This window comes from Oncorhynchus tshawytscha, linkage group LG32 (assembly GCF_018296145.1).
Source record: "Oncorhynchus tshawytscha isolate Ot180627B linkage group LG32, Otsh_v2.0, whole genome shotgun sequence".
NCBI classification, from domain to species: domain Eukaryota; kingdom Metazoa; phylum Chordata; class Actinopteri; order Salmoniformes; family Salmonidae; genus Oncorhynchus; species Oncorhynchus tshawytscha.
Genome location: NC_056460.1, coordinates 12,366,323 through 12,394,126, shown reverse-complemented (window position 1 = coordinate 12,394,126; position 27,804 = coordinate 12,366,323). Strand labels below are relative to the sequence as shown.

General features: G+C 43.5%; 1 protein-coding gene across 8 annotated transcripts in view; it reads right to left on the bottom strand.

Moving 5' to 3' along the window:
- LOC112230268 (myosin-10) overlaps window positions 1-27,804 on the bottom strand; it is a 100,069-nt gene that overhangs the window by 32,779 nt on the left and 39,486 nt on the right. For 3 of the 8 annotated variants that reach the window (XR_006080588.1, XR_006080589.1, XM_042310615.1), the window contains exons 5-18: window positions 25,932-26,040; window positions 23,953-23,982; window positions 22,469-22,486; window positions 15,503-15,595; window positions 13,222-13,285; window positions 12,940-13,038; window positions 12,548-12,691; window positions 12,248-12,343; window positions 10,746-10,864; window positions 10,299-10,451; window positions 8,180-8,353; window positions 7,799-7,972; window positions 6,784-6,898; window positions 6,454-6,525 (exon numbers count right to left, since the gene is read on the bottom strand). Coding sequence is in view for 6 of the 8 variants with exons in the window: in XM_042310615.1 (XP_042166549.1) it covers window positions 6,454-6,525; window positions 6,784-6,898; window positions 7,799-7,972; window positions 8,180-8,353; window positions 10,299-10,451; window positions 10,746-10,864; window positions 12,248-12,343; window positions 12,548-12,691; window positions 12,940-13,038; window positions 13,222-13,285; window positions 15,503-15,595; window positions 22,469-22,486; window positions 23,953-23,982; window positions 25,932-26,040 (1,460 nt within the window). In the remaining 2 variants the exon portion in view is untranslated. The remainder of the gene's footprint in view (window positions 1-6,453; window positions 6,526-6,783; window positions 6,899-7,798; window positions 7,973-8,179; window positions 8,354-10,298; window positions 10,452-10,745; window positions 10,865-12,247; window positions 12,344-12,547; window positions 12,692-12,939; window positions 13,039-13,221; window positions 13,286-15,502; window positions 15,596-22,468; window positions 22,487-23,952; window positions 23,983-25,931; window positions 26,041-27,804) is intronic. The other 5 variants (XM_042310616.1, XM_042310618.1, XM_042310619.1 and 2 more) reach the window with 5 other exon arrangements.

The window sequence follows — 27,804 nt, the reverse complement described above, 5'->3', positions numbered from 1 at the left end:
GTTGGGGGTACTGGAGGACTGGAGTTGGGAACCACTGCTATACAGTATACATGCTTGGTTCCAGGGTCTGTATTCATAAATGTTCTTCAGGCTAGGTACAGCTGATGAAGGGTGGGATGGTTGCTAGCGGTTAAAACAGGTCTTCTTCAGCACTATGTTCCCACACTACTCCTTTCAGCAGTCATTCAAAGTGACAACCTTTTAGGATAACTACAAATTAAAGGCCTATTCTTTGGTATGAAACTAAAGGCATTTCACAGCCTGGGACCTTTCCTACACATTGTCTTTTTTTCATCATATTAGCATAATCTGAGTCAGTCACACAGGGCCATTTCATATCCGTAACTTCAGATTCACAACATGCCTCATTTCATTTTGGTGTGTCATTATTTCTGGGCTGGCGTGCAAACAGAACTCCAGGAATGTCCTACAAAGTTCCAGACTTTCAGTTTTTAGTCTGTAGATATTGTACCAGTCACACCTGCTGTGTATCAACGTCTATAGTACTGTAGAATCGGGCCAAGAGAAATGCCAAATACTACATGTGATTCCAATTCTCTGCTACTTTGAAAAAATAAAAGGGGGAAATGAATGCCATTAATCTTTCGTCAGTCAAGCCTCAATTCTTTAATTCCCTTTACGCTTAAATATATGCCTTGGAAAGGGAATAAAACCCAGAAAGGAGAATAGGCTTTGGTTCAGAATACTGAATAACCAGTGCTCTTAACCTTTCCACCATACTGTAAGGAAGCGGTCAAAATGTACACTATTGTTACCCTGAGGAAAATGGGGGAGGGACATGCTTTTTCAATTTCAGTCAGGGGGAGGGTTTACTATTTTTTTATTTAGTCCAGGGGAGGGTCATGTCATTTGGAATTGATTCAATGTCATACACTCATAGAAAAAAGGTTGCTATCTAACCCTTTGAAGAACCCTCTTTGGTTCCAGGCAGAACCCTTTTGAGTTCAATGTAGAACCCTTTACACAGAGGGTTCTACAAGGAACCCAAAAGAGTTCTACCTGGAACCAAAAAGGGTTCTACCTGGAACCAAAAATGTTTATTCTATGGGGACAGTCGAAGAACACTTTTTTCTAAGTGTATTGCTCAGTGTTCGAGAATGAGTTGCTTATTATATCTGGATGTGTGCCTGATGATGCCCCTCATCCCTGATTCTCTGCTGGGCGTGCAATATCAAGTGCCACTACTGTAGTCTCAATAAAATGATCCATAGACTATAGGCCTAGGCTACATGAAGAGCACACTTGGAAAAGCACAGGGCAGCATCATATTTCGAAGAAAATGTACTTCCTTCCTAAGTTTTTGCACTGCTGGGATGGTGTAAAAATAAGCTACACTCTCAATCAATCAATCAATCAAATTGATTTATAAAGCCCTTTTTACGTCAGCAGATGTCACAAAGTGCTTATACAGAAACCCAGCCTAAAACCCCAAACAGCAAGCAATGCAGATGTAGAAGTACGATGGCTAGGAAAAACTTCCCAGAAAGGCAGGAACCGAGGAAGAAACCTAGAAAGGAACCAGGGGTGGCCAGTCCTCTTCTGGCTATGCTGTGTGGAGATTATAAAAGTACATGGCCATTAAGGCCAGATTGTTCTTCAAAATGTTCAAATGTTCATAGATGACCAGCAGGGTCATATAATAATAGTGGTTATAGAGGGTGCAACAAGTCAGCACCTCAGGTGTAAATGTCAGTTGGCTTTTCATAGCCGAGCATTCAGAGGTCGTGACAGCAGGTACGGTAGAGTGAGAGAGAGCGAGGGAGAGTTGAATTACACACTGCAATTGATAGGCTGTCCCAATCATGAGCCCTGCTCTTGTTGATGTAGGCCTATAGTCTTTTGTGCAGCCTAACCAATGGTTGTGCTGTGTAAGGTGGCACTTCAGGAAGCAAGTCAAAAGCTTCGTCCCCAAAATGCTATATTTGTGTGTGCGCTGACCAGCCCTACTGATGTCCTGTTCAGTTTGAGAGGAAGAGCGTGAAGATGAGAATGAGGACCGGAGGTAAGCTTTCTACTGCTATAATTTATTTTAATAAAAAAACAATGTTTCGTTGCCCATAATGAAGCTATTTATCAGAGTTACTAACCTCACAATAAGCCTTTTTCAAGTAATTTACATAGCTTACATTCCAAAGAAGTGTCAGCTGTGGAGATTGACAGCGCATGGGTGCTGAAATGCTAATTCAAGAAGGCCTAATTAATTTAAACGATCTTCATTTTAATTTGACTTTAGGCTACTAACAACAAGAGGGCTTTGTGTTGGAGCATTTTTCTTCCTATTCAAGATATAAGAAGTAGGCCTACCTGTTTGACAGATGAAATTATAGTCTATTATCCACAGACACCATGCACTCCTTAAATATCTGTGTCAGTGAAGAGCTTAGTGTATTAAGTTAAAACCAGGGCTCGAATTGATGTGGCTTTTGTTAAAGAAAATGGCTAAAAGCATACGCCTACCCCTTGCTAGCTCAATATTTTCCTTTAAAAAAATAAAATAAAAAATAAAGATTATATAAAGTGATCTATAACGCAATGTTTGTGCTAGAAACAAGTTGTAAAACGCGGGGGAAAGACGTGACTACGATGCATATGGGATATCTTTGGTTTGTCTCTATGACATTCAGAGGCTATGCTACAACCACCTATAGGAGATTTTAAAAAATGGACTTCGCTTGGGAAGTAATGTGTGATTCTGTCACTATTGTTGGATTCTAGCTTGAAATATACTTAGTCATGTTACCAGACTAGAACTTCTTGATTACTGATTAATGTATATGTTGGAGTCAATGGAGGGTGGATAGGAACTAAGTTTATGGAAAGTTACTGACTGAGACAAGAGTGCAGAAAGTGTACATTCTGTCAAACATGTTATTGTTACATCTCATGGCTCCTAAGGAGGGAGGCAAAGGGCAACAGTCTGGTTTCAGTCACTGATAAGGTAGGATAGTCGTGGGTTAGGGAGGAGCGAGGAATTCGGCCCGAGATCAGGTCAGATGAAGTGAGAAGGAACAGTCCAATCCCACACACATACACTGCCATGCCCACGAAGATTCCAGCATCAGGCAGGGCCATGACTACACCAGTGAGAGGAGCCAATTCAGTTCCTGACTAGCAACAGAGGTGTAGTGGCTGTCAATATGTGCAAGGAGTTGACTCTGCCTCGTAGGAGGGTATAAATATACAGTGCCTTGCGAAAGTATTCGGCCCCCTTGAACTTTGCGACCTTTTGCCACATTTCAGGCTTCAAACATAAAGATATAAAACTATATTTTTTTGTGAAGAATCAACAACAAGTGGGACACAATCATGAAGTGGAACGACATTTATTGGATATTTCAAACTTTTTTAACAAATCAAAACCTGAAAAATTGGGCGTGCAAAATTATTCAGCCCCTTTACTTTCAGTGCAGCAAACTCTCTCCAGAAGTTCAGTGAGGATCTCTGAATGATCCAATGTTGACCTAAATGACTAATGATGATAAATACAATCCACCTGTGTGTAATCAAGTCTCGGTATAAATGCACCTGCACTGTGATAGTCTCAGAGGTCCGTTAAAAGCGCAGAGAGCATCATGAAGAACAAGGAACACACCAGGCAGGTCCGAGATACTGTTGTGAAGAAGTTTAAAGCCGGATTTGGATACAAAAATATTTCCCAAGCTTTAAACATCCCAAGGAGCACTGTGCAAGCGATAATATTGAAATGGAAGGAGTATCAGACCACTGCAAATCTACCAAGACCTGGCCGTCCCTCTAAACTTTCAGATCATACAAGGAGAAGACTGATCAGAGATGCAGCCAAGAGGCCCATGATCACTCTGGATGAACTGCAGAGATCTACAGCTGAGGTGGGAGACTCTGTCCATAGGACAACAATCAGTCATATATTGCACAAATCTGGCCTTTATGGAAGAGTGGCAAGAAGTAAGCCATTTCTTAAAGATATCCATAAAAAGTGTTGTTTAAAGTTTGCCACAAGCCACCTGGGAGACACACCAAACATGTGGAAGAAGGTGCTCTGGTCAGATGAAACCAAAATTGAACTTTTTGGCAACAATGCAAAACGTTATGTTTGGCGTAAAAGCAACACAGCTCATCACCCTGAACACACCATCCCCACTGTCAAACATGGTGGTGGCAGCATCATGGTTTGGGCCTGCTTTTCTTCAGCAGGGACAGGGAAGATGGTTAAAATTGATGGGAAGATGGATGGAGCCAAATACAGGACCATTCTGGAAGAAAACCTGATGGAGTCTGCAAAAGACCTGAGACTGGGACGGAGATTTGTCTTCCAACAAGACAATGATCCAAAACATAAAGCAAAATCTACAATGGAATGGTTCAAAAATAAACATATCCAGGTGTTAGAATGGCCAAGTCAAAGTCCAGACCTGAATCCAATCGAGAATCTGTGGAAAGAACTGAAAACTGCTGTTCACAAATGCTCTCCATCCAACCTCACTGAGCTCGAGCTGTTTTGCAAGGAGGAATGGGAAAAAATTTCAGTCTCTCGATGTGCAAACCTGATAGAGACATACCCCAAGCGACTTACAGCTGTAATCGCAGCAAAAGGTGGCGCTACAAAGTATTAACTTAAGTGGGCTGAATAATTTTGCACGCCCAATTTTTCAGTTTTTGATTTGTTAAAAAAGTTTGAAATATCCAATAAATGTCGTTCCACTTCATGATTGTGTCACACTTGTTGTTGATTCTTCACAAAAAAATACAGTTTTATGTTTGAAGCCTGAAATGTGGCAAAAGGTCGCAAAGTTCAAGGGGGCCGAATACTTTCGCAAGGCACTGTATGTGCTTATATAAACATGTCTTTGTCTTTGCAGCTGTATGACCCAGTGGGTGAATAAACTTGGTTTGAGCTTCTGCTTGTTCAGAACCTAACAGTTGGCGTTGTCGGCAGGATTCACCACGATTTACAGTCGAACTAAAGAGTCCGAATCAGTGAAACAGGAGCCAGCACCAAAAACAAGGTAGACACAGTTCCTACACCTGTTACAACTCTTTCTGACATCTTGGGGAGATGAGAGTCGTAGGCTGAACGAATTATAGGACACGGACCTAGAAAGCCTTAGTTTATTCAGTAGTCCCATCGTGTTACGACCAGTCGTAAAATATTGGGGGAGGGTAGGTTCCGTATGTATAGGTCCCAAGTGGGGGTGTTCCTCTGCAAGATCCATAGAAATATAGGGTTACGGGTAGGTTCCGTACGAATAGGTCCCAAGTGGAGCTAGTTCCCTGCCAGTTCCGTGGGTGACACTACAGTGTAGGGTAGGTTCCATGTAGAATACGTCTCTAGTGGGGGGTGTTCCCCTACAAGATCCGTAAGTGGGACGAAAGTCCCAGCCGCAGTGGCTGTGAGGCCGTAGAGTGTGTGTGTATGGATAACGTGTCATGCTTGAGTACTTAGTACGGTATGGTAGGTTGCAGAGAAGTAGTCCATTGAGAAGGACAAAGGAGGAATGTGGATGGTGATAGAAGGTTGCCTATAAGTTCTGGAGAAGAGCCTCATTCACGGTTAGAAAAGCAAAAATAATTTCAAATGTTTTTTTAACATGATTTGTGTGTATAAGCAGTAGCAATAAGGAGAAAGTTTGGTTTATGCCCTATTGGGGCGGGGAACCGTGACAGATTGTGCGGAAATAGGAAGATAACTGTGAATAATTTTGGTTGTGTGTGTTGTCAACAACAGTGATATATGAAGCGTGACACCTGTCTGTATAAGACATTAGGTCTCCCTTATTCTCAAGTAGTAAATTGGCAGACACTTCAGTAATGGATCTAATACAAAGTAGGTTCCGTGACCAAATGATTAGGTACCTATACCGTAATTACTCTCCGGAAAGTGGACTAAATTGCTCTGAAAAGCCCGTATTATTGTTTGTTGTATTTTCTTCATGGTATAATCATTACATAATTTGAATTGAACAAAACAATAATAAAGGCTTTTCAGACCAATTCAGTCTAAGTAGGCAGTATCTTATGCTAGCAGGAGTAGAGCATTACTGAACGGTATTGCCATCCATTAGCCTAATGACTACTATACTAGTACTGAGACATTGGAGACGACCAACAATGACATGCAGCCTAGAAGCGACGGGAGCCTCTGTATGGAGGTAGTCTACACCATGCTGCACTGCTAAGCCATGGATCTACATCAGCATGTCATAACATAAAACGTTATCTATTTATATGAGCAACACGATGCTGCGCTGGTAAGCCATGGATCTACATCCGCATGTACCAACATAAAACATCATCTATCTCTATGGACAACACGATGCTGCGCTGGTAAGCCATGGATCTACATCAGCATGTACCAACATAAAACGTCATCTATCTCTATGGACAACACGATGCTGCGCTGGTAAGCCATGGATCTACATCAGCACCTTCTACAGCTACAGTCATAACATTCACCTGGAGGCTCATCAAGACTAGTGACATTGTTCTGTATCTCTACGATACAGAGAGACAGGGGGATAAAAACACCTGACAGAAGAGAAAATAAAAACAGAAAAAGGTTGAAAACATAAACAGAGGTTAGAAGGCTGAAGTCCGACTGATTACTATTGGTACCATGTTAGCTAAATAAGCAGCAAACATTGTACATTGACAATCCCTAAAACAAATAGGCCTACATTATGATGGATTAACCAATCTAACGAATAATAACTGTTAATCATCAAGCCAGTGCTAACACATTCCTTGTCTGTTAACCATGTGGACAGGACAGGGGCCATAACTTACCATCTTTCCAGAGCTCGGCCACAAACTTGTCAGTGGACTGGTTGAGCAGCGAGGCCACGTTGTCATTCAGGGGGTCCATGTTCTTCATCAGCCACTCATCTGCCTTGTAGTCCACCTGGGGAGGGGGGAGAAGGTCAGAGCCATCCAGGCCTAGAGAGATATAAGCAATAATAGCCCTTCAGGGATGAATAAAGTTTATTGAATTGAACTGTCGGAGAGTGGTGATTTACAACAAAATGACCGTTGAGGTTCCAAATTCATTTCACTAGAGATGACATAAGACTCCAAATCATTCCAGGAAAGTGTGTTTAAAGACGACGTCGACATAATATTGAACAGATGTGGTTACGGTGTACCGCAGGACTGCCTGTACTGGAAAGGGCCCGGGTCTCTATTGCGCAACACTGACTGGACGCTAGAGAAACTAGCCAAACCTCCTCCCACGTATCTGATACATAAAACCAGGATGATACTCCTGCGGAATTTGAATACCATAGAGGAGAAGTTGTGCGTCAAGAGCGATACAGCAGCCAGAGGTTGATGGGAACAGGATAGGGGCTAGTGACGGAACAGACAATGCCTCAGGACACATTATAACGGTGGCTTTCCAAAAGGACCTGGTGTGCCTCCAAGTCCACTACAGGGGAAAACCTCAGAGAAATCAGAAGATCTGGAAGTAAATCCCGCAGCTTGAAAGGACCTGGTGTGCCTCCAAGAACACAACAAACCAAAGGCTCTGGGGTCTACAAGTAGTGCAGATGACGTAAACCAAATTAACTTGTAAGTGGATACATAAAAATAGCCCCAAACATTGCCTCAGCAGAAAAATCGGTCTATAATACATCCCAGTGCATTGTAAATGTTTAATCTCTGACTCGAGGAATACGGCAGAGCCATAAGTTTTTAAAGGGATAGTTTTCTGGATTTTTACACCAATCTTTGGGTTACAAATAAAAACCAAGCTATCCCTTAAACTATCCTCCACCACCTATATGTAAATCTCACCGGTCCGTACCTTGCCAGCGTAGTGGATGATGCAGAAGTCAGCCTTGTCCTTTAGCTGTCTGGGCTTCTGGAACTTGGAGTGGGTGCCCTGCTCCTGGACCAGCTTGTCGATGAACGTCTTGTCTGTGGCCTTGGGGAACCAGCACTCCTCATCCAACAGAGCCAGCACACCAGGAGGGTTCGCCTGCAGGATGACAGCACACAGGGCCATGTTCAATAGCACACCAGGAAAAAAAGTGAATCAACGGAAAACAAATTGTTTTAGTTTACTTTGTTCCTTACTGATTCACTGTTTCAAAATGTTAGCTGCTCATTGAACATGACCCAAGTATTGACAACAGCACAACACCACAGGAGGACACACACACACACTCACTAAACGGATACTGACCGGCCTCTCGATGAGGTCGATACAGGGCTGCAGGTCCAGGCCGAAGTCGATGAAACTCCACTCGATGCCCTCCCTCTGGTACTCTTCCTGCTCCAGGACGAACATGGTGTGGTTGAACAGCTGCTGAAGCTTCTCGTTGGTGTAGTTGATGCACAGCTGCTCAAACGAGTTCAGCTACAGGAGAAAGGCATATAAATTGATTTGATCTTTTCAGAACTCAGAAACTCAAGGAACTTTGTCTCAAAAGTAAAGAAAGCAGTAAGATGGATTATTTCTTAATTCATCCCTAAGGGGAAATTGATTTGTAAGGAGTTTCAGATATGTAAAATCAACTAGACTACATTATTTCATTTATGAAACACCAATGAATACCACTTCTAAGATGTCTTCAGCTCAAACTGGCACCTACTGCTTTTTACAGTTTACAAAACAATAACTGCAGCTGATTGAGTTTTGTTTGCTATGATTAAATTGATCCCAGGGATCGTGATTTATTTTCCTGTTCTTTTGGCTCAACATTACAACGCTGCAGCCAAGGCTCTTAGTGGGGGAATAAACAGCTGCCACAAACCAGAAGGGAAACAGACAGGTTGGAATTTCAGCACAAGATTTAGTGATCTTGAGATATTGAGTGTTTTAATCGACGATTAGGTTCATGTCAGCAATGTCTGAACCGTCTGAACTCGCCTCTTGTTGAACGAGCCTTGCATGATAACTATTGTCTATCAAGTGATAGATCAATTAATGACCTTGGTGTGAATGATATAAAACTAAATGAGGACGACACCCAAGAGTCATTTTTAGAAGTGCTGAGATTCCCATAACTGACCCTGAGGAGGGAATGGGTTCAAAGTGCAATTGGTACACAGGATAAATGATCAGCTGTTTCCCAAAAATGTCAATCAGACCATTTCCCCACATAAAAATGTCCTTTGATCATTCAGATGACCAGTTCCATAGACAGGATGAACTAAACCAAGTCCCCTCTCTCTTCTCTAGCTGTTTTCTCTGTATCTGGAAGAGATGGAGGGACCTAGTGGAGGCCTTATTTGCCATGTATTTACAGTTTTTCTCAATTGCTAAAACACAATTTCTGAAACCTTGCTCCATTTCCTGAAAACAGTAAACACAAAACCTCATCTTCAAGCACTATTTACATAACATCTGACTCCTCTTGCAAAATTAAACATTCACCTCAAAACAGTTTTACCTGTGTTCAAAATCAAACACTGCTCTCAAATCATAAACAAAGTGATCAAAATGATATACACTCTCAAGCAGTCAGTAAACAATACACCGAAAAATAGAAAACACATTGTTCAAAACATACAATTTTCAGGGAGAAGTACATTTTTAATCTAAAATGTTCTATCATAGTAGCTCAAAATTGATCCGAAATTACTACTCTGCTTTGCTCTTTGCAATTTTGTTTTTTGTTCTTCCTCCTCCTTGTACCCCTATTTTTACAGTACTGTACCCTGCATCTCACAAACTTGTCCTTTGTCTCTGTGATACTGTAATTCTTATTCTTTGTTGATATGAACCTGCAACCAGTCAAAATCTAAAATCTCAACCAGTCAAAATCTAAAATCTCAACCAGTCAAAATCTTAATAAATGGAAAGCACAATGTTCAGGGCCATACAATTTGTCCATTGTACAGTATACAGCCTACAATGCACTGTACTACAGTATCCATTCTCAGACTTTCTCCTTCCCACCTTCAACAACCCGTTTGCTCTCAGAACTGGCTTATAATGGTTGTGTCGCATCATTTGAAACAGGTTAAATCAATTTTGAGTGGTTCTGTTCAATCAATGACATGTGTTCTCTATTTGTATTTGATTGTTGCCACTCGTGTTTACCAGTATGGATGACATATGCATTAGAATGCAGAATGTGTTTTGAGAATGAGAATGTGTTTAGAGTTTTGCTGAAAAGTCTAAGTGAGATCTGCAAATTGTGTTTTACCATGTGAAATGGTTTAAGGTATTGACAACAGACTGCATAATTAGCTAAATGAGTCCAGGCAACTGAGAACTTTGTTCAGCCAATGGGTTTTAGTGTTTTAGCAATTGAGAAAAACTGTAAGTACCTGTTGAGGCCTACGCATTTAAGTACCTGGAAGATCTCAAAGCCAGCGATGTCCAGGATGCCGATGAAGGAGGCCCCCTGGCGTTTGGTACGGTCCAGGGCCTTGTTGATGCGGTGGACCAGCCAGCGGAACAGACGCTCGTAGGTGGCCTTGGCTAGAGCCTCCACTGCAAAGTCAGCCTAGAGAGAGAGAGGTGAGGGAGAGGTAGAGAGGTAGAGAGAGAGAGAGAGAGAGATGCATTGCTTATTAGATTGTCTTTCAGTGGTATGACTTGGCAATTAAGTCTGCCATTCTCAGCCTTGGGGTCTCACGGCTAGACCTCTCTGTTGTTATAAATCTAACACAGAGGTGGACAGGAACCACACCCCACAGTACTAACATTATCCTGATCCAGAGTCAGCAGTACAGTGAGTCCATAGAGGGGTGATGAGTGAAGCAAGGAGAGCTTCTGTGGCGTAGCGTTTGTGTTTTACCTGTTCTTTGGTCTGGGCCTTCTGGACGTAGTCTCGTCCCACCTTGATCCTTGGAGACAGGATGGCCCGGGTGAACTCCATCACGTTCAGCCCCAACAGGTGGCACAACTTCTGGGCCGCTGGTAGAGGAGAGGAGGAAGAGGGAGATAAAGGAGGGAGTGAAAAAAGGGAAAACAGTAGTAACATTAAACGTTCGTTCTCAAGATGTGATTACAGGCAACACAAATAACTTTACAATACTCAAATATCCCTTGCATAGACTCAAAGCAGTAGCAGGGAATGAAGTAGCAACATTTGAGGAGTTAAACGTTATTGGGATATGATTATATATATATATATTATATAGACCCGACAGATAACCCTATTATCCTTCAATTCCCATAAACCCCAGTGAGTGGGAAAACACAGTAAAAACCATATAGACTTTCCATCAGTGGGACCACCGCTTGAGACCACCAGAAAATACATACCACTGGCAGCAGGCCACAGCTCCACATGGTCGGTAGCTAAGAATGACATTCTCCCCCTTCTGCCAGAAGTTGCTCACATTTGACCGTTAATGGTAAAGAATAATAAGTAAGAACTGAACTGAGTGACTGCCTCCCCCTGCCAGTCCAGTAACTCTAAGGTATGCCTGGAGCAGACCTGGATCCAAATACTATTTGAAATATTTCAATTACTTTGAGCAGTTGCTCTAGTCTGTCTGGAGTGTCAGGTGAATGGGGTTTGCACTTTTGGGACTTTTGTATTGGTTCCATTGCAAAAGACAAGCTCAACCAACCACAGCTTAAGTATTTGAAATAACTTAAAATAGTACTTGAACCCAGGTCTGGACTAGAGCTCAGGGTAGGGGGTAGTTAAACACACAGCTGTTTAGAACACCCGTGGGTTAACAACACAGACTCGATTTAAGACGTGTCAAAGCGGCTTTTATGATATTTGTCTTTTGGAACTGGGGAGATGTTTGAATTTTAAATATTTGTCACGGCGGGAGCTTCTGGAGAGGTAAGAATGATAAATCTGTATCATTTCCAGGGGTAGAGTTGCCAGCGCAGAGCCTGCTAAAAACATCTGCTTCTGCCCTAGATCTGTTTTCCACATTTGGTAATAAGTGTCTGGGCCACGGCATTGACACTCACTTGCTACCTTCCTACTCTCCTCTTGAAATGCCAAGAATGCAGCAGTAACACACGGGGTTGAGGCAAAGTCTTCATTTGTTTTTCCTTCTAAGTAAAGTAGGGGAGTAAATCTGAATAATTCTGTTGTTTGAAGGTGGGTGACAGGGCCAGGAGAGATGGGAAGGTTAAATCGTTAGAGCTCTGACGTCTGACTCAGGCTGGTTAGCACAGGTCTGGGAGGAAGATGAGGAAGAGGAAGATACGGTCTGAATGTGAGAATGTGAGGAGCTTCCTTGACATCAATACATGTGACAACAGACAGGTGTAACGGGGGTCTGAATGTAGTTATGTGTGCCGAGGGCACAGCGGGTCAATGTCAGCTACCTGTGTTCTCAGGCATAGAGGCCTGGTCTGAGTTCCTCTCCTTCTTGAAGACGATGTTCCCAAACTGAAGCACGGAGGAGACCACCTTCAGCATGGCTGCAAGCACAGAGAACGTTATCATAAACTTATCATGAAAGCCACACACTGCTCTGTGTTTGTTGGAATACATGGAACTGTTATGAACATGTAAAGTTATAATAATTACAGTAAAGCTGTAAAGTGTTGATGTAAAAAGGGCTTTAAAAAGTTGACAGACAGACAGACAGTCAGTCAGGCAGATGAGAGTGAGGATGGTGGTACCCAGGATCTCGTCGTGGGAGAAGCTCATGATGTGCATGGCCTCCATGGTCTCCTGGAAGTTGTCTTTGTCCTGCTGACCAGGGACGGTAATGTTGCCGTTGGACAGGAAGCGGTAGCTGTTGAAACCCTCCAGGAGCAGGTCCGCTACAAAGAGGAAAAGGAAATTACATCGAGATAGCTGCTCCGAGGTCACAAAGGACAAAAGGCAAACATGCATTTTTGACAGTCTAGGTAGGTTGTGAACGACACGGAGTCTGAGTGGGTTTGAAGACACCTCAGGCCAACGGCTAGAGAAACAATGTTCTGCATGTCAGAGGATGACTATTCTTTACAGAGGCCATATGGGTCCGGGTTGTTGAAGTTATGCTGATGATACATATCAGACTACTTACACCTGAGATGTTCTCCCGCCCCACACAGCAGCTGGTAGAAGATGTGGAAGGTGCGCTCGTCTTTGGCTTGGCGAACAGCTCTTGATTTCTCCAGTAGATCTGTCCCATCACAGTCAAGGAAGGGCAGCCTTTATACAGTAAAGAAAGATATTAATCCCCTAGAGTAGATTTAAGCGGATCTAATTAGCATAGTACAACAATCCCCATCAAAATCTGTCAGTTTAAATGATTAATATATCATAGCTTGCATGGAACATTTAAGCTAGCTGTTTGGAAGGATACAAGTTTCGATGTTGGCCCCGACGATGTATCCGGTGACATCAAAGTTGATCCGGATGAACTTTCCCTTGAGGGAAAGAGAAACGGAGGGTGAAAAAAGCAGACAAACCATTTCACTGCATCCACGTCTCCCTCAACCAGGTCTCACACTGTGCTGCAAGGCGTTCCCTTTTCTCCCTCTGAGTCACATCACAATAAGGCTACATTTTATTAGTCTGGTCCCAGAACTGTATTTGCTTTAGTCAACTACTATAGTCAGATGAGTTGGCACATACACAGATCTGAGACCAGTCCAGGCCATTGTATTTTATCCTCATTTGGCCACATTCCTATTGGTCTCTACTGTCCTGTGGTCTGGATTAGACTACATTCATCTTGGTCTCTACATTCCTGGGGTCTGGATTAGACTACATTCATCTTGGTCTCTACATTCCTGGGGTCTGGATTAGACTACATTCATCTTGGTCTCTAATGTCCTGGGGTCTGGATTAGACTACATTCATTTTGGTCTCTAATGTCCTGTGGTCTGGATTAGACTACATTCATCTTGGTCTCTAATGTCCTGGGGTCTGGATTAGACTACGTTCATCTTGGTCTCTACTGTCCTGGGGTCTGGATTAGACTACCCCTGTGCATGAGGCAGTGATTTGGCTGTGCTGAACAGAACAACCCTCTCTAATCTTAACTGGATCCAGAATCAAAGCAGTCATTAATGATTAGCAGAAATGTTTCTTGTCCTGCTGGAATGTTCCTGTGTAATAATAGGAAGATAATAAATTCCTCTCCATTGATTTATCTTCCTTATCATCAAAAGATTCCAGGAAGTTTTGGAAAACTCCATCGGGTTAATACTATGTAATAATATATAATAATAATAATTCTGTATACTTCTGGCCCTTCTTTGGACACTGTGTTAACAACCCTCCAGGCAAGCTTCAATGCCATACAACTCTCCTTCCGTGGCCTCCAATTGCTCTTAAATACAAGTAAAACTAAATGCATGCTCTTCAACCGATCGCTACCTGCACCTGCCCGCCTGTCCAACATCACAACTCTGGACGGCTCTGACTTAGAATATGTGGACAACTACAAATACTTAGGTGTCTGGTTAGACTGTAAACTCTCCTTCCAGACCCATATCAAACATCTCCAATCCAAAGTTAAATCTAGAATTGGCTTCCTATTTCGCAACAAAGCATCCTTCACTCATGCTGCCAAACATACCCTTGTAAAACGGACCATCCTACCAATCCTCGACTTCGGCGATGTCATTTACAAAATAACCTCCAATACCCTACTCAACAAATTGGATGCAGTCTATCACAGTGCAATCCGTTTTGTCACCAAAGCCCCATATACTACCCACCATTGCGACCTGTACGCTCTCATTGGCTGGCCCTCGCTTCATACTCGTCGCCAAACCCACTGGCTCCTGCTAGGTAAAGTCCCCCCTTATCTCAGCTCGCTGGTCACCATAGCATCTCCCACCTGTAGCACACGCTCCAGCAGGTATATCTCTCTAGTCACCCCCAAAACCAATTAATTCTTTGGCCGCCTCTCCTTCCAGTTCTCTGCTGCCAATGACTGGAACGAACTACAAAAATCTCTGAAACTGGAAACACTTATCTCCCTCACTAGCTTTAAGCACCAACTGTCAGAGCAGCTCACAGATAACTGCACCTGTACATAGCACACCTATAAATTAGCACAAACAACTACCTCTTTCCCTACTGTATTTATTTTATTTATTTATTTATTTTGCTCCTTTGCACCCCATTATTTTTATTTCTACTTTGCACATTCTTCCACTGCAAATCTACCATTCCAGTGTTTTACTTGCTATATTGTATTTACTTTGCCACCATGGCCTTTTTTTGCCTTTACCTCCCTTATCTCACCTCATTTGCTCACATCGTATATAGACTTGTTTATACTGTATTATTGACTGTATGTTTGTTTTACTCCATGTGTAACTCTGTGTCGTTGTATGTGTCGAACTGCTTTGCTTTATCTTGGCCAGGTCGCAATTGTAAATGAGAACTTGTTCTCAACTTGCCTACCTGGTTAAATAAAGGTGAAATAAATAAAATAAATAAAAAATACAACACACATGCCAGCTAAATCTGTCTCAAGTGCCAGTTGTTAGAGCAAGAGATAGTGAGTGAGATGGCATGAGTGGCTTGAGGAACGTACATTATAGACATAGGGAAGACTTCAAATGACGCTCGATACTGTCTCGCTAATGGCATTCTTTTGGGGAAATATGTATACATTCTTTACTTACGAATCGTGACGAGTTGTCATTCTTCACTGTCTTGGCGTTGCCGAAGGACTCGAGGATGGGGTTGGCCTGTAAGAGTTGACGCTCCAATTCACCCTGAAAAAGAGGAGCGATATTACAGCAAAGCACTGGGTCCAAGCACATATGCCCCCTTCCCCCAAATAAACCTTTTACAAATAACAAGCACATATGCCCCTTCCCCCAAATAAACCTTTTAGAAATAACAAGCACATATGCCCCCTTCCCCCAAATAAACCTTTTACAAATAACAAGCACATATGCCCCCTTCCCCCAAATAAACCTTTTACAAATAACAAGCACATATGCCCCCTTCCCCCAACTAAACCTTTTACAAATAACAAGCACATATGCCCCCTTCCCCCAACTAAACCTTTGACAAATAACAAGTACATATGCCCCCTCCCCCAACTAAACCTTTTACAAATAACAAGCACATATGCCCCCTTCCCCCAAATAAACCTTTTACAAATAACAAGCACATATGCCCCCTTCCCCCAACTAAACCTTTTGACAAATAACAAGCACATATGCCCCCTTCCCCCAACTAAACCTTTTGACAAATAACAAGCACATATGCCCCCTTCCCCCAACTAAACCTTTTACAAATAACAAGCACATATGCCCCCTTCCCCCAAATAAACCTTTTACAAATAACAAGCACATATGCCCCCTTCCCCCAACTAAACCTTTTAGAAATAACAAGCACATATGCCCCCTTCCCCCAACTAAACCTTTTACAAATAACAAACACATATGCCCCCTTCCCCCAACTAAACATTTTACAAATAACAAGCACAAAAACATTTTGGCCCAGGAGAAACATTTTTCCAATACACACAATGACTGATCACCCTTCTAATGTTTGTCAATGTCAATCTAACAATCACATAGTGTCACACAGACTATTGATCATGAAACATATGTAGGCGGACGGACACTGTTTCCCCAGTAATGTTCATGACCATAAAAACTAGTAGAAAAGAGAGTGAAACGACAGGTATTGCAACACTGTAAAAGACAGATGTGATCAATGGAGCATGTTCAGGAAATCACTTTACAGTCTCTCTGCTCAATATCCTACAACAGTACGTCCAACTAAAACTAAAGAGATGGTAGGATAGGGAGAGAGAGGAGAGAATCTCATTTCTTTGAATAAATTGGGCCTGTTCTGTGCGTTAACGACACGTGCTTCCTGTTGTCTGGTCACTCAGTGTAGAACCTCTGGGTTTGGAATGGAACGGATTAGAACCTCAGTGGTGGAACACAACAGAACAGAACTGCAACGACTCTCTCCACACTGCATATGGTTCAGTAGTGCAGCACATCCACAAGAGAATGTTCAAACCCATCTGGACTCTGGGTTTGCATTTCCTCTTTCTATTGTGAGACCAACATCAAAGGCATCAAATCAAATCAAATGTTATTGGTCGCATACACATATTTAGCAGACGTTATTGTGGGTGTAGCGAAATGCTTGTCAAATCACACAAAAAAGAAACAAAATACTGCAAAGTTGCTTAGGAGCTAGAAGCAGAGCTGCCATATCTGTCGGCGCCATCTTGATGATTGAAGCCATTGTCTAACCATCAAGCCTGCAAAACAACCTAATCAAATCAATCCCTGTTTAAACAGTACGATCGTAAAAAAGTACCAGTATATATGTGCAACAGACAAACCAATAAATCTAGATCACAGATGTCTCATATATTCCATAGTACACAGCTGTGTTCCAGCGTGGTGGTTTAGGACGTGTGGACAGATAGCTGCTGTGAGCCAGGTGGATGGGTGGGTGCTGGATGAGTTGAGGCTAATGAGGCGACTCAGAGAGGAAAGCCATATCTCTCCAGTTAGTGATTGAGATAGAGATCCTGAGGAAAAGGACTCACTCGTTTAGCACAGTGACAGATATTGGGGAAACAGACCTGTTTAACACACTGACACAAGCCAGAGACACTATATCCTATTGGCCAGAGACACACTCAATCCTATAAGGAAGAATCAGTCATCATTAGAGATCCCGTTAAGGGAGGGAGGGAACGGTGCTCTGTTCACTTCTCTCACCTATCGTAGACCCTATCTGGCTGACTGCCAGGGCAGAAAAGAACGTTCAATAAGTATGAAATGGAACGAAACGCTCCAAAATGTAAAGGTGGTATCCAAACTTGTCCAATAAGAAACACTGGTTTTCATCTTCCGTTGCTACAGTATACCCTAATGGACATGACCCTGTGCAGATGTTTAGACAGGTGGCCCATTACGATCCCATCCAGAACCTCATTCTAGGCTTGGTCATGACCGAAGAATCCAAAATGGCCCACCAAAAAAAGAACATGGCCCGTACTTTGAGCTTTTCTTTTCTGCGGCTAGGTGGGAATGGAATTTTCCCATTACGTCAAGCTCACCAGACACATTTTGATCGCTTAAGACTGTGGCGTTTTTCCAGGGATGTCTGTGGGATGAGTTAGGGATTAGGAAATCAGCCTTGCGTTCAGACGTGAGACGCGTAATGTGATCTTTGGCTGCCAGAGCTGGGCCAGAGAGCCCGGTTGCTGTTTTCATTGAGTTTTTACTTTCTACTTTTAAACTCGGACAAAACAGAGATGCTTGTTCTAGGTCCCAAGAAACAAAGAGATCTTCTGTTGAATCTGACAATTAATCTTAATGGTTGTACAGTCGTCTCAAATAAAACTGTGAAGGACCTCGGCGTTACTCTGGACCCTGATCTCTCTTTTGAAGAACATATCAAGACCATTTCAAGGACAGCTTTTTTCCATCTACGTAACATTGCAAAAATCAGAAACTTTCTGTCCAAAAATGATGCAGAAAAATTAATCCATGCTTTTGTCACTTCTAGGTTAAACTACTGCAATGCTTTACTTTCCGGCTACCCGGATAAAGCACTAAATAAACTTCAGCTAGTACTAAATACGGCTGCTCGAATTCTGACTAGAACCAAAACATTTGATCATATTACTCCAGTGCTAGCCTCTCTACACTGGCTTCCTGTCAAAGCAAGGGCTGATTTCAAGGTTTTACTGCTAACCTACAAAGCATTACATGGGCTTGCTCCTACCTATCTCTCTGATTTGGTCCTGCCGTACATACCTACACGTACGCTACGGTCACAAGACGCAGGCCTCCTAATTGTCCCTAGAATTTCTAAGCAAACAGCTGGAGGCAGGGCTTTCTCCTATAGAGCTCCATTTTTATGGAACGGTCTGCCTACCCATGTCAGAGACGCAAACTCGGTCTCAACCTTTAAGTCCTGACTGAAGACTTATCTCTTCAGTGGGTCATATGATTGAGTGTAGTCTGGCCCAGGAGTGGGAAGGTGAACGGAAAGGCTCTGGAGCAACGAACCGCCCTTGCTGTCTCTGCCTGGCCGGTTCCCCTCTTCCCACTGGGATTCTCTGCCTCTAACCCTATTACAGGGGCTGAGTCACTGGCTTACTGGGGCTCTCTCTTGCCGTCCCTGGAAGGGGTGCGTCACCTGAGTGGGTTGATTCACTGATGTGGTCATCCTGTCTGGGATGGCGCCCCCCTTGGGTTGTGCCATGGCGGAGTTCTTTGTGGGCTATACCCAGCCTTGTCTCAGGATGGTAAGTTGGTGGTTGAAGATATCCCTCTAGTGGTGTGGGGGCTGTGCTTTGGCAAAGTGGGTGGGGTTATATCCTTCCTGTTTGGCCCTGTCTGGGGGTGTCCTCGGATGGGGCCACAGTGTCTCCTGACCCCTCCTGTCTCAGCCTCCAGTATTTATGCTGCAGTAGTTAATGTGTCGGGGGGCTAGGGTCAGTTTGTTATATCTGGAGTACCTCTCCTGTCCTATTCGGTGTCCTGTGTGAATCTAAGTGTGCGTTCTCTAATTCTCTCTTTCTCTCTCTCTCTCTCTCTCGGAGGACCTGAGCCCTAGGACCATGCCCCAGGACTACCTGACATGATGACTCCTTGCTGTCCCCAGTCCACCTGGCCGTGCTGCTGCTCCAGTTTCAACTGTTCTGCCTTATTATTATACGACCATGCTGGTCATTTATGAACATTTGAACATCTTGGCCATGTTCTGTTATAATCTCCACCCGGCACAGCCAGAAGAGGACTGGCCACCCCACATAGCCTGGTTCCTCTCTAGGTTTCTTCCTAGGTTTTGGCCTTTCTAGGGAGTTTTTCCAAGCCACCGTGCTTCTACACCTGCATTGCTTGCTGTTTGGGGTTTTAGGCTGGATTTCTGTACAGCACTTTGAGATATCAGCTGATGTACGAAGGGCTATATAAATAAATTTGATTTGATTTGATTTTCGTGCTGCTGAAAATGAGGCAGGAATGAATTGAATAAGCCTGTTGCTGCCAGTGACAGATTGCACACACGGTAAATTATAGCATGGTTTCAGATCTGTTAGTGCGGTCTTACCATTTCCTATAGTCATTGTCATACGCTGTCTCTATAACGCAGTGCTATATGGCACAACTTGACAACACCACACCCTTTGAACAAACTAGAACAGAGGACATAATGGAGACTGTTAAATGTCCACAAGCTGCAAATCTCTGCCAAACTCAGTCTACAGACTGGGACCAGACTGGGGAGAGGGTAGGAACAAAGGGGTGAATACAAAACACCAGCAGGGGTCCACTTTAGGAGCATTACAAGCTGACCCACATTCCAGCGTTCCGGAGTGTGTTACTCTTGTTCTGACAGATTCCAGAAACCATCATTGTCATGTAAGGAGGCTAATCACTAGCCGTGCCAACAACTGACAGGCCTGGAAGACCTCCGGGACATGTATTGTACCACATAATCAGGTTTATGTGAGCAAGAAGACCATAAAATGACTGTTGATGGAATGCATTACACTTATTCTGATGAACAGTGTCTGGAAACCATCATAGCCACGTTAAGAGGCTATTCACTAGTGTCAACTACTGTAGGGGGCCTGGAAGAACACAGGGACACATAGTTGTTGATGACAGAGTTGTTGTTGTTAGTGTGACTGTGGACAATGCTATCGTGTACCACTTAATATCCCGTTAACATTGACAAGACTACGAAATGAATGTAATCTTTTGTGAAATAACTCCTCTCTATTCTCAATCTTTCCTCTGTAACTTGGGAAACATCCTTTGTAGTGTGTTCAACCTCACTTGTTATCAGTGTCAGGGCCTTTGGCAGTGCTTTGGCCCAGATTGTGGAGACTGGAAAGCCAGAGGAACAGTAAAAACTGTCCTATTAAATCTTCAAGGAAGAGGCCAGGTAGGGTTGTGGGGTCACATCTGCTCCACAGACTAGAATCACTGCTGGACAGACATTACAAATCTCTCCAAGTCCACAAACAGAATCACTGCTTGACAGACATTACAAATCTATCCAAGTCCACAAGCAGAGTCACTGCTGGACAGACATTACAAATCTCTCCAAGTCCACAAACAGAATCACTGCTTGACAGACATTACAAATCTATCCAAGTCCACAAGCAGAGTCACTGCTGGACAGACATTACAAATCTATCCAAGTCCACAACCAGAATCATTGCTGGACAGACATTACAAATCTCTCCAAGTCCACAAGCAGAGTCACTGCTGGACAGACATTACAAATCTCTCCAAGTCCACAAACAGAATCACTGCTTGACAGACATTACAAATCTATCCAAGTCCACAAGCAGAGTCACTGCTGGACAGACATTACAAATCTCTCCAAGTCCACAAACAGAATCACTGCTGGACAGACATTACAAATCTATCTAAGTCCACAACCAAAATCACTGCTGGACAGACATTACAAATCTATCCAAGTCCACAACCAGAATCACTGCTGGACAGACATTACAAGTCGTTTCAAGAGTTGCTCCAAGTCCACAAGCGGAATACTACTTCAGTGACTGTTGGGTGAGTGCGAATGACGCAGGCAACTGGACTTTTGTTTGTGGTTTGGGGAACAGGAACAAACCCCCACTCCTCAAGGGGAGGTCAGAATAACTTTTTATCTGTGTAAACTCCTCCCCCATGGCAAAGCAGGGAGCAGATGAAAGACTTGCAAAGACAGGAAGAAGCAGTTCTAAGGGGATTCATTAGTGATCTAAGTAGCACTGCCACTGAGACACAAACGGCAAAATCCACAGTCAACACCCCATGGTGAATTCAATAAGGTACGAAGATTAAAATCCCCATTATCGTCCCTGCTGGGCATTCTGTGGCTGGATCTGAGTAGACTAAGCAGAGGGGAGGGTGTTGTAGGTCTTGGACCATGTCATGGCCCTCTCTCCCTGGGGGAGTCCGTTCAGCTGAGCTCTGGGCAGTGATCCTCTTGGTTCTCCCTCCCTAGCTGCTCTCCTCCAGAGTCCTACTCCATCTCCAGCTTGCTGGAAGCCAACTGACTATTTAGTAAAGCCTGCTATGGCTATTTGGCAGCACCAGCACCTCGCGAGTGAAAAGTTCTCCAGCAGGCTCACCGGGAGCCAAATTGGACGCGGGAGAGAAGTTTGTGACGAGGTCCTGACAGGAGTCTTGCACAATGTCTGCCAGTATAACAGTGGAACATATTACAAATGCACTGTTTATGATTGGTGGTGTATGATTGTTTCAAATGGGATATGGCAGTTAGGAAGTGGGAAACGTGTTTATTAGTTTGTATTAAACTAGGAAGTCATGTTTATTTTCCCGAATCTGAGATATTTGAAAGAAGCAGTGCCAACTATAGGTAAGAACAGGGATACCACACAGCGCATGGAGTGGATTAAAACTAAACTAGTTTAGTGTCCCAAAGATGATAGAAACAGAAGCTGCTATTGGGACCCCATTGACACCCATAAAAGGGACAGATATACAGAATAGTACACAGCGACAATATCAGCCCCTTTACAGGATATTCTGCCCATTGTGTTTTGAGCTTGTCTAGTGAGTGGAGTACGGTGGGTGAGAGAGAGAGAGGTGAGGGACGGACACCATGCTACTCACATAGAACAGGGCTCCACTCTGTAGTCAATGGGTAGATTGTCAAATGTTACCATGGAAATAAACAGGAAGTGTTAATGATCATGGATACTAAACACACATACAGGATATACATACAGTACATACACACCAAGGAAGACAATTACAGGTAGTACTCAAAGACAAATTGGACTAGACTAAATAATACATAAAGGCAAACGGAATTAAGTGAAATCTACAGTAGTACATTAAAACAGGAAGCAGGGGAATGGATATGTTATTCTGAAAGGTCCTTTCCAAGTAGCTATCTCACTGACGGGTGCAATTCCATATGTTTCTCATATTAGCCTTGTATTAGGGCAGTGTGCCATAGTGAGCATCACATCTTTATTCAGAACACTGCTCATCTGCCCTCATGTGCCGTTTCCATTATCTTAACAGTATCAACTGACCTACAGCAGCTGGTTGAAAAGAGAATACCTTGAGAGTAATATTAATCTACTGAACTAACTACTGTAATGACAACCACAGCCAGACAGTCTGTTTTTCAGTAATGTCCATTAACTGACCCCGTGTGTGTGTGTGTGTTTGGTCTTGGTTCTTCTAATCCTTGTGGGGAACTGAAATGTCCAAATGTCCCTCACAAGGATAGTAAAACGAGGAAAATTCTCCCTTGTGAAGACATTTCCCACATCCCCATGTGGACTTGGATAGATTTGTAGGGGTTAGGTTTAGGGTTACAATTAGGGTTAGGGGTTAGGTTTAGGGTAGGCGTTAAGGTTAGGTTTAGGGGTTAGGGAAAATAGGATTTTGAATGGAAACACATTTTAGGTCCCCACGAGGATAGAAGAACATGTGTGTGTGTGTGTGTGTGTGTGTGTGTGTGTGTGTGTGTGTGTGTGTGTGTGTGTGTGTGTGTGTGTGTGTGTGTGTGATTGTGTTTCTCAGTTCTATCTTCAGACTCATCTCTATTCATCTCTATTTCAACGTCTTACTGCTCAACTTCTACTCTGCATTGTACAAAAATAGCTCACATAGTTTGGCATTTCTGCCAAACTTTGACTGGTGGCAACCAAACACAACAAAGGCATGCATATGATTGTGTTTCATCTAGTGTGGAATAACAACATTTGCAAGCACATTTTACGGTACAGTACAGTGCATTGACCCACAAGTATACATGGAAAAGCTGCATACACATCAATATTCATGCCAGATTTAAAGTTAACTTACGACATGATTATTTTCCGCCTGATAGAAAGAGAATCTGGGTCAATACCCAAACTTTGTTTGTCTAATTTTTACGCAGATGTCAACATTACACATACATGCTTCACAGTGTGCAAGAAAATAACCAATGGCACCATTTCACAAAACAGGCTGAAGCCACAAAGAAATATATTAAATTGCCACTAGGTTTCCATAACAGTAGGTCCGTTTGAGAGTAGAAAGTTGGTGATGCAACATGCACATGAATAAGATGTTGAGAAGAAAGTGTAAAGACTTGCCTGTAGTTTTACTGGTTTAGGCGACTCTGGCTGTTTGTTGCAAATAAACAAACGCAAATATGTTAGAGGGTTGTGCACGCCTGCACAATCTATAGAGCCCACTATAGGTACTACTGTAGGATGTGTTCACTTTGGCAACACACATCATGGGACAGCAGCTTGTGTATATGGATTCTTAACACATTTACAGGCATGTTATGCAAAAAAAAACATTATATATTGGCACATTTTATCAATGGGTTCATTTTTATAAACTGGGTGGTTTGAGCCCTGAATGATGATTGGGGAAAGGGTATGACAAAACTTTTACTGTTCTAATTACGTTGGTAACCAGTTTATAATAGCTCTGCGTTGCGTCGTGCCGAAGAACAGCCCTTTGCTGTGATATATTGGTCATATACCCCACCCACTCGTGCCTTATTGCTTAATGAGCCTATTTTTGACTGCCGTGGTAATGTACCAGCATCATATAACCACAGAAGGCTCTGACCCTTTGGTGACCTCATCACACAGCCCATGTCCACTGTCAAGACACTGTTGTCCTCTAATCATTATGCCCCCATTATCATACGGATCTATCTGATATGGATTAACTAGGGTTGGAGTTAATCCACTGTACTGTAAATACCAGTGGATCAGACTGGCCTGGTATTATGGGGACATTATGGATCTGACTGGCCTGGTATTAGGGGGACATTATGGATCTGACTGGCCTGGTATTGGGGGCCATTATGGATCTGACTGGCCTGGTATTAGGGGACATTATGGATCTGACTGGCCTGGTATTAGGGGGACATTATGGATCTGACTGGCCTGGTATTAGGGGGACATTATGGATCTGACTGGCCTGGTATTAGGGGGACATTGTGGATCAGACTGGCCTGGTATTAAGTGGACATTGTGGATCAGCCTGGCCTGGTATTAGGCAGACATTGTGGATCAGACTGGCCCGGTATTAGGGGGAAATTGTGGATCAGACTGGCCCGGATTTAGGGGGACATTGTGGATCAAACTGGCCTGGTATTAGGGGGGCATTGTGGATCAAACTGGCCTGGTATTAGGGGGACATTGTGGATCAACCTGTCCTGGTATTAGGGGGATATTCTGGATCAAACTGGCCTGGTATTAGGGGGACATTGTGGATCAACCTGTCCTGGTATTAGGGGGACATTGTGGATCAACCTGTCCTGGTATTAGAGGGACATTGTGGATCAAACTGTCCTGGTATTAGGGGGACATTGTGGATCAAACTGTCCTGGTATTAGGGGGACAATGTGGATCAGACTGGCCTGATATTAGGGGACATTGTGGATCAGACTGGCCTGGTATTAGGGGGACATTGTGGATCAGACTGACCTGGTATTAGGGGGACATTATGGGTCTGACTGGACTGATATTAGGGGGACATTAAGGGTCTGACTGGCCTGATATTAGGGGGTCAATGTGGATCAGACTGGCCTGGTATTAGGGGGACATTGTGGATCAAACTGTCCTGGTATTAGGGGGACAATATGGATCAGACTGGCCTGATATTAGGGGACATTGTGGATCAGACTGGCCTGATATTAGGGGGACAATGTGGATCAGACTGACCTGGTATTAGAGGACATTGTGGATCAGACTGGCCTGGTATTACGGGGACAATGTGGATCAGACTGGCCTGGTATTAGGGGACATTGTGGATCAGACTGGCCTGGTATTAGGGGGACAATGTGGATCAGACTGGCCTGGTATTAGGGGACATTGTGGATCAGACTGGCCTGGTATTAGGGGGACAATGTGGATCAGACTGGCCTGGTATTAGGGGGACAATGTGGGCCGTACAAGTTGTTAACTCTCCTCTTTCATCAGTTACCCCTCAATAGAAAGACATACTGTAACTGTGACATTTAGAACAGGGCTTAGGGGGAGATCTAGAGGTGTGGTAGGGAGATAAACATGGCAGGGGGAATATAGGGAAAGCAAAGACAGAAACTTACACTTACAGGAATGCTGTGGTCTTTTTTTCCTTTATGGGAGGAAGCCACATGTGCAAGGTACTGGATGACCTTTTTAGTGTTTTCTGTCTTGCCAGCACCAGATTCACCTCTGATAGATAGAAAACATACAAGACAGATCAGATCCCTGGGTTAGTTGATGGAGAAGAATGATGTGTGTGTGTGTGTGTGTGTGTGTGTGTGTGTGTGTGTGTGTGTGTGTGTGTGTGTGTGTGTGTGTGTGTGTGTGTGTGTGTATGTGTGTGTGTGTGTGTCAGAATTGTCTTTCTGACTGGCAGTCTTTGTGAGGAGATTATGGCACTTGGGAAACTCCATAAACAGTCTTGAGCTGGGGGTGAGAGAGCTAGCCAGGCTCTGCTCAACGCAACTCCGCTAAACAACAAATGAAGTGACAATAAACCACATTTGAGAGGTCTATCGGATGAGGCGGTGTGTAGCTGGGCTTTTGTGTATCTATATGTGCTGTTTATTTTCTTTGCGCTAGTTTAGTTCAGCGGCTGTGGTTGAGGGTGGTTCTCACGGACCCACAGCGATGACAGCTTTAGAGCAAGGAAGTATGTTTTTGCAAGCTCTTCAAGCCATGCAGAAAGAATCCTATCCCCAAGTACCACTTACTGTACAGTAACGTCAACACACAATGCATACCAGTGGTTTTACAATAGGTACTCATTCTACGTAATCGCTGGTGGTTAACATTGAACTTTCTCCCCGATCTCAAGCTCAATGCTAGGTTATATCTATTTGAGCAAAATCATCTGCACAATAAAACTAACGACATGATGATCTTCAAATAAATGACAAGGCCCCTGAATACTCACTGAGTATAAAACCAATTACTATAACAAAGTCATGTGTTGTTTTCTCCTTTCAGATTCCCCTTACCTGGTCATGTGGTGAAGTCCTATGGTAGTCTAGTCTAGTACTATGAATATGCTGTATGGCTGATGAGTTGTGTGTTTAGTGCTGAGCTCAATATCCACCGGGAGCAGAGGGTATTTCTGGCTGCGTCTGAAATGACGGGCTCTGGCCAAAAGTAGTGCACTATTTAGGCATTAGGGTGCTATTTTGGACACAGCCCGTGAGTGAGTGATTGCGTCAAATGTCCATGAGGTTGGCATTAAACTGGAAGGTTTAAGTTGGTTCGCCTTGCTGCAGAGGAGACGGCTCATATTCTCAGGGACTGACTTATAATCACATGGCATCTCTGTGCAGCGTTTACATTGCTATGACCACCGTCTCCTACAGTGTGTGTGTGTGTGTGTGTGTGTGTGTGTGTGTGTGTGTGTGTGTGTGTGTGTGTGTGTGTGTGTCACAGTTGGCATATAAATGCTTCATAGCAGATGTGAGATTTTATGATAGTGTTCAAGCCACACTTCCGACATCCATCCAAATTCTTCCATGCTCCCCAAGACTTAGTCATGTATGGTGAGAGGCTAGGAAAATATTTATTGACTGATGGCTTGTAGCCCTGGGGGTTCCAGGGAAATATTGGGTGGTGGAGGATCGGGTTCAGACGAGCGCAGGGAGAGAACACACACACACACACACTTGGAGAAACTTTACCCTGTATACTCTTTCAAACATCATCGGTGTAGGCCTGTCACAGAGGCTTACGATGAGATGCCACGCTGACATGTTTCTTGGCAGCATTCCTGTCATCTGTAGATATTGGGCGCTAGACTGGAATACAGCCAACGGGTAGGGGTTGTGTGTGTGTGTGTACCTGAAATACCAAACATTTCCCAGCTTCCCTGCCCCAAGCCTAAGTCTCTCTTCCCGTAAGTGTCTGTCTCACTGTTCTGTGTTACTGAGTTGCTCATTTTAAAATAGCTATAGGGGCCTCTGGCTCTGTTCT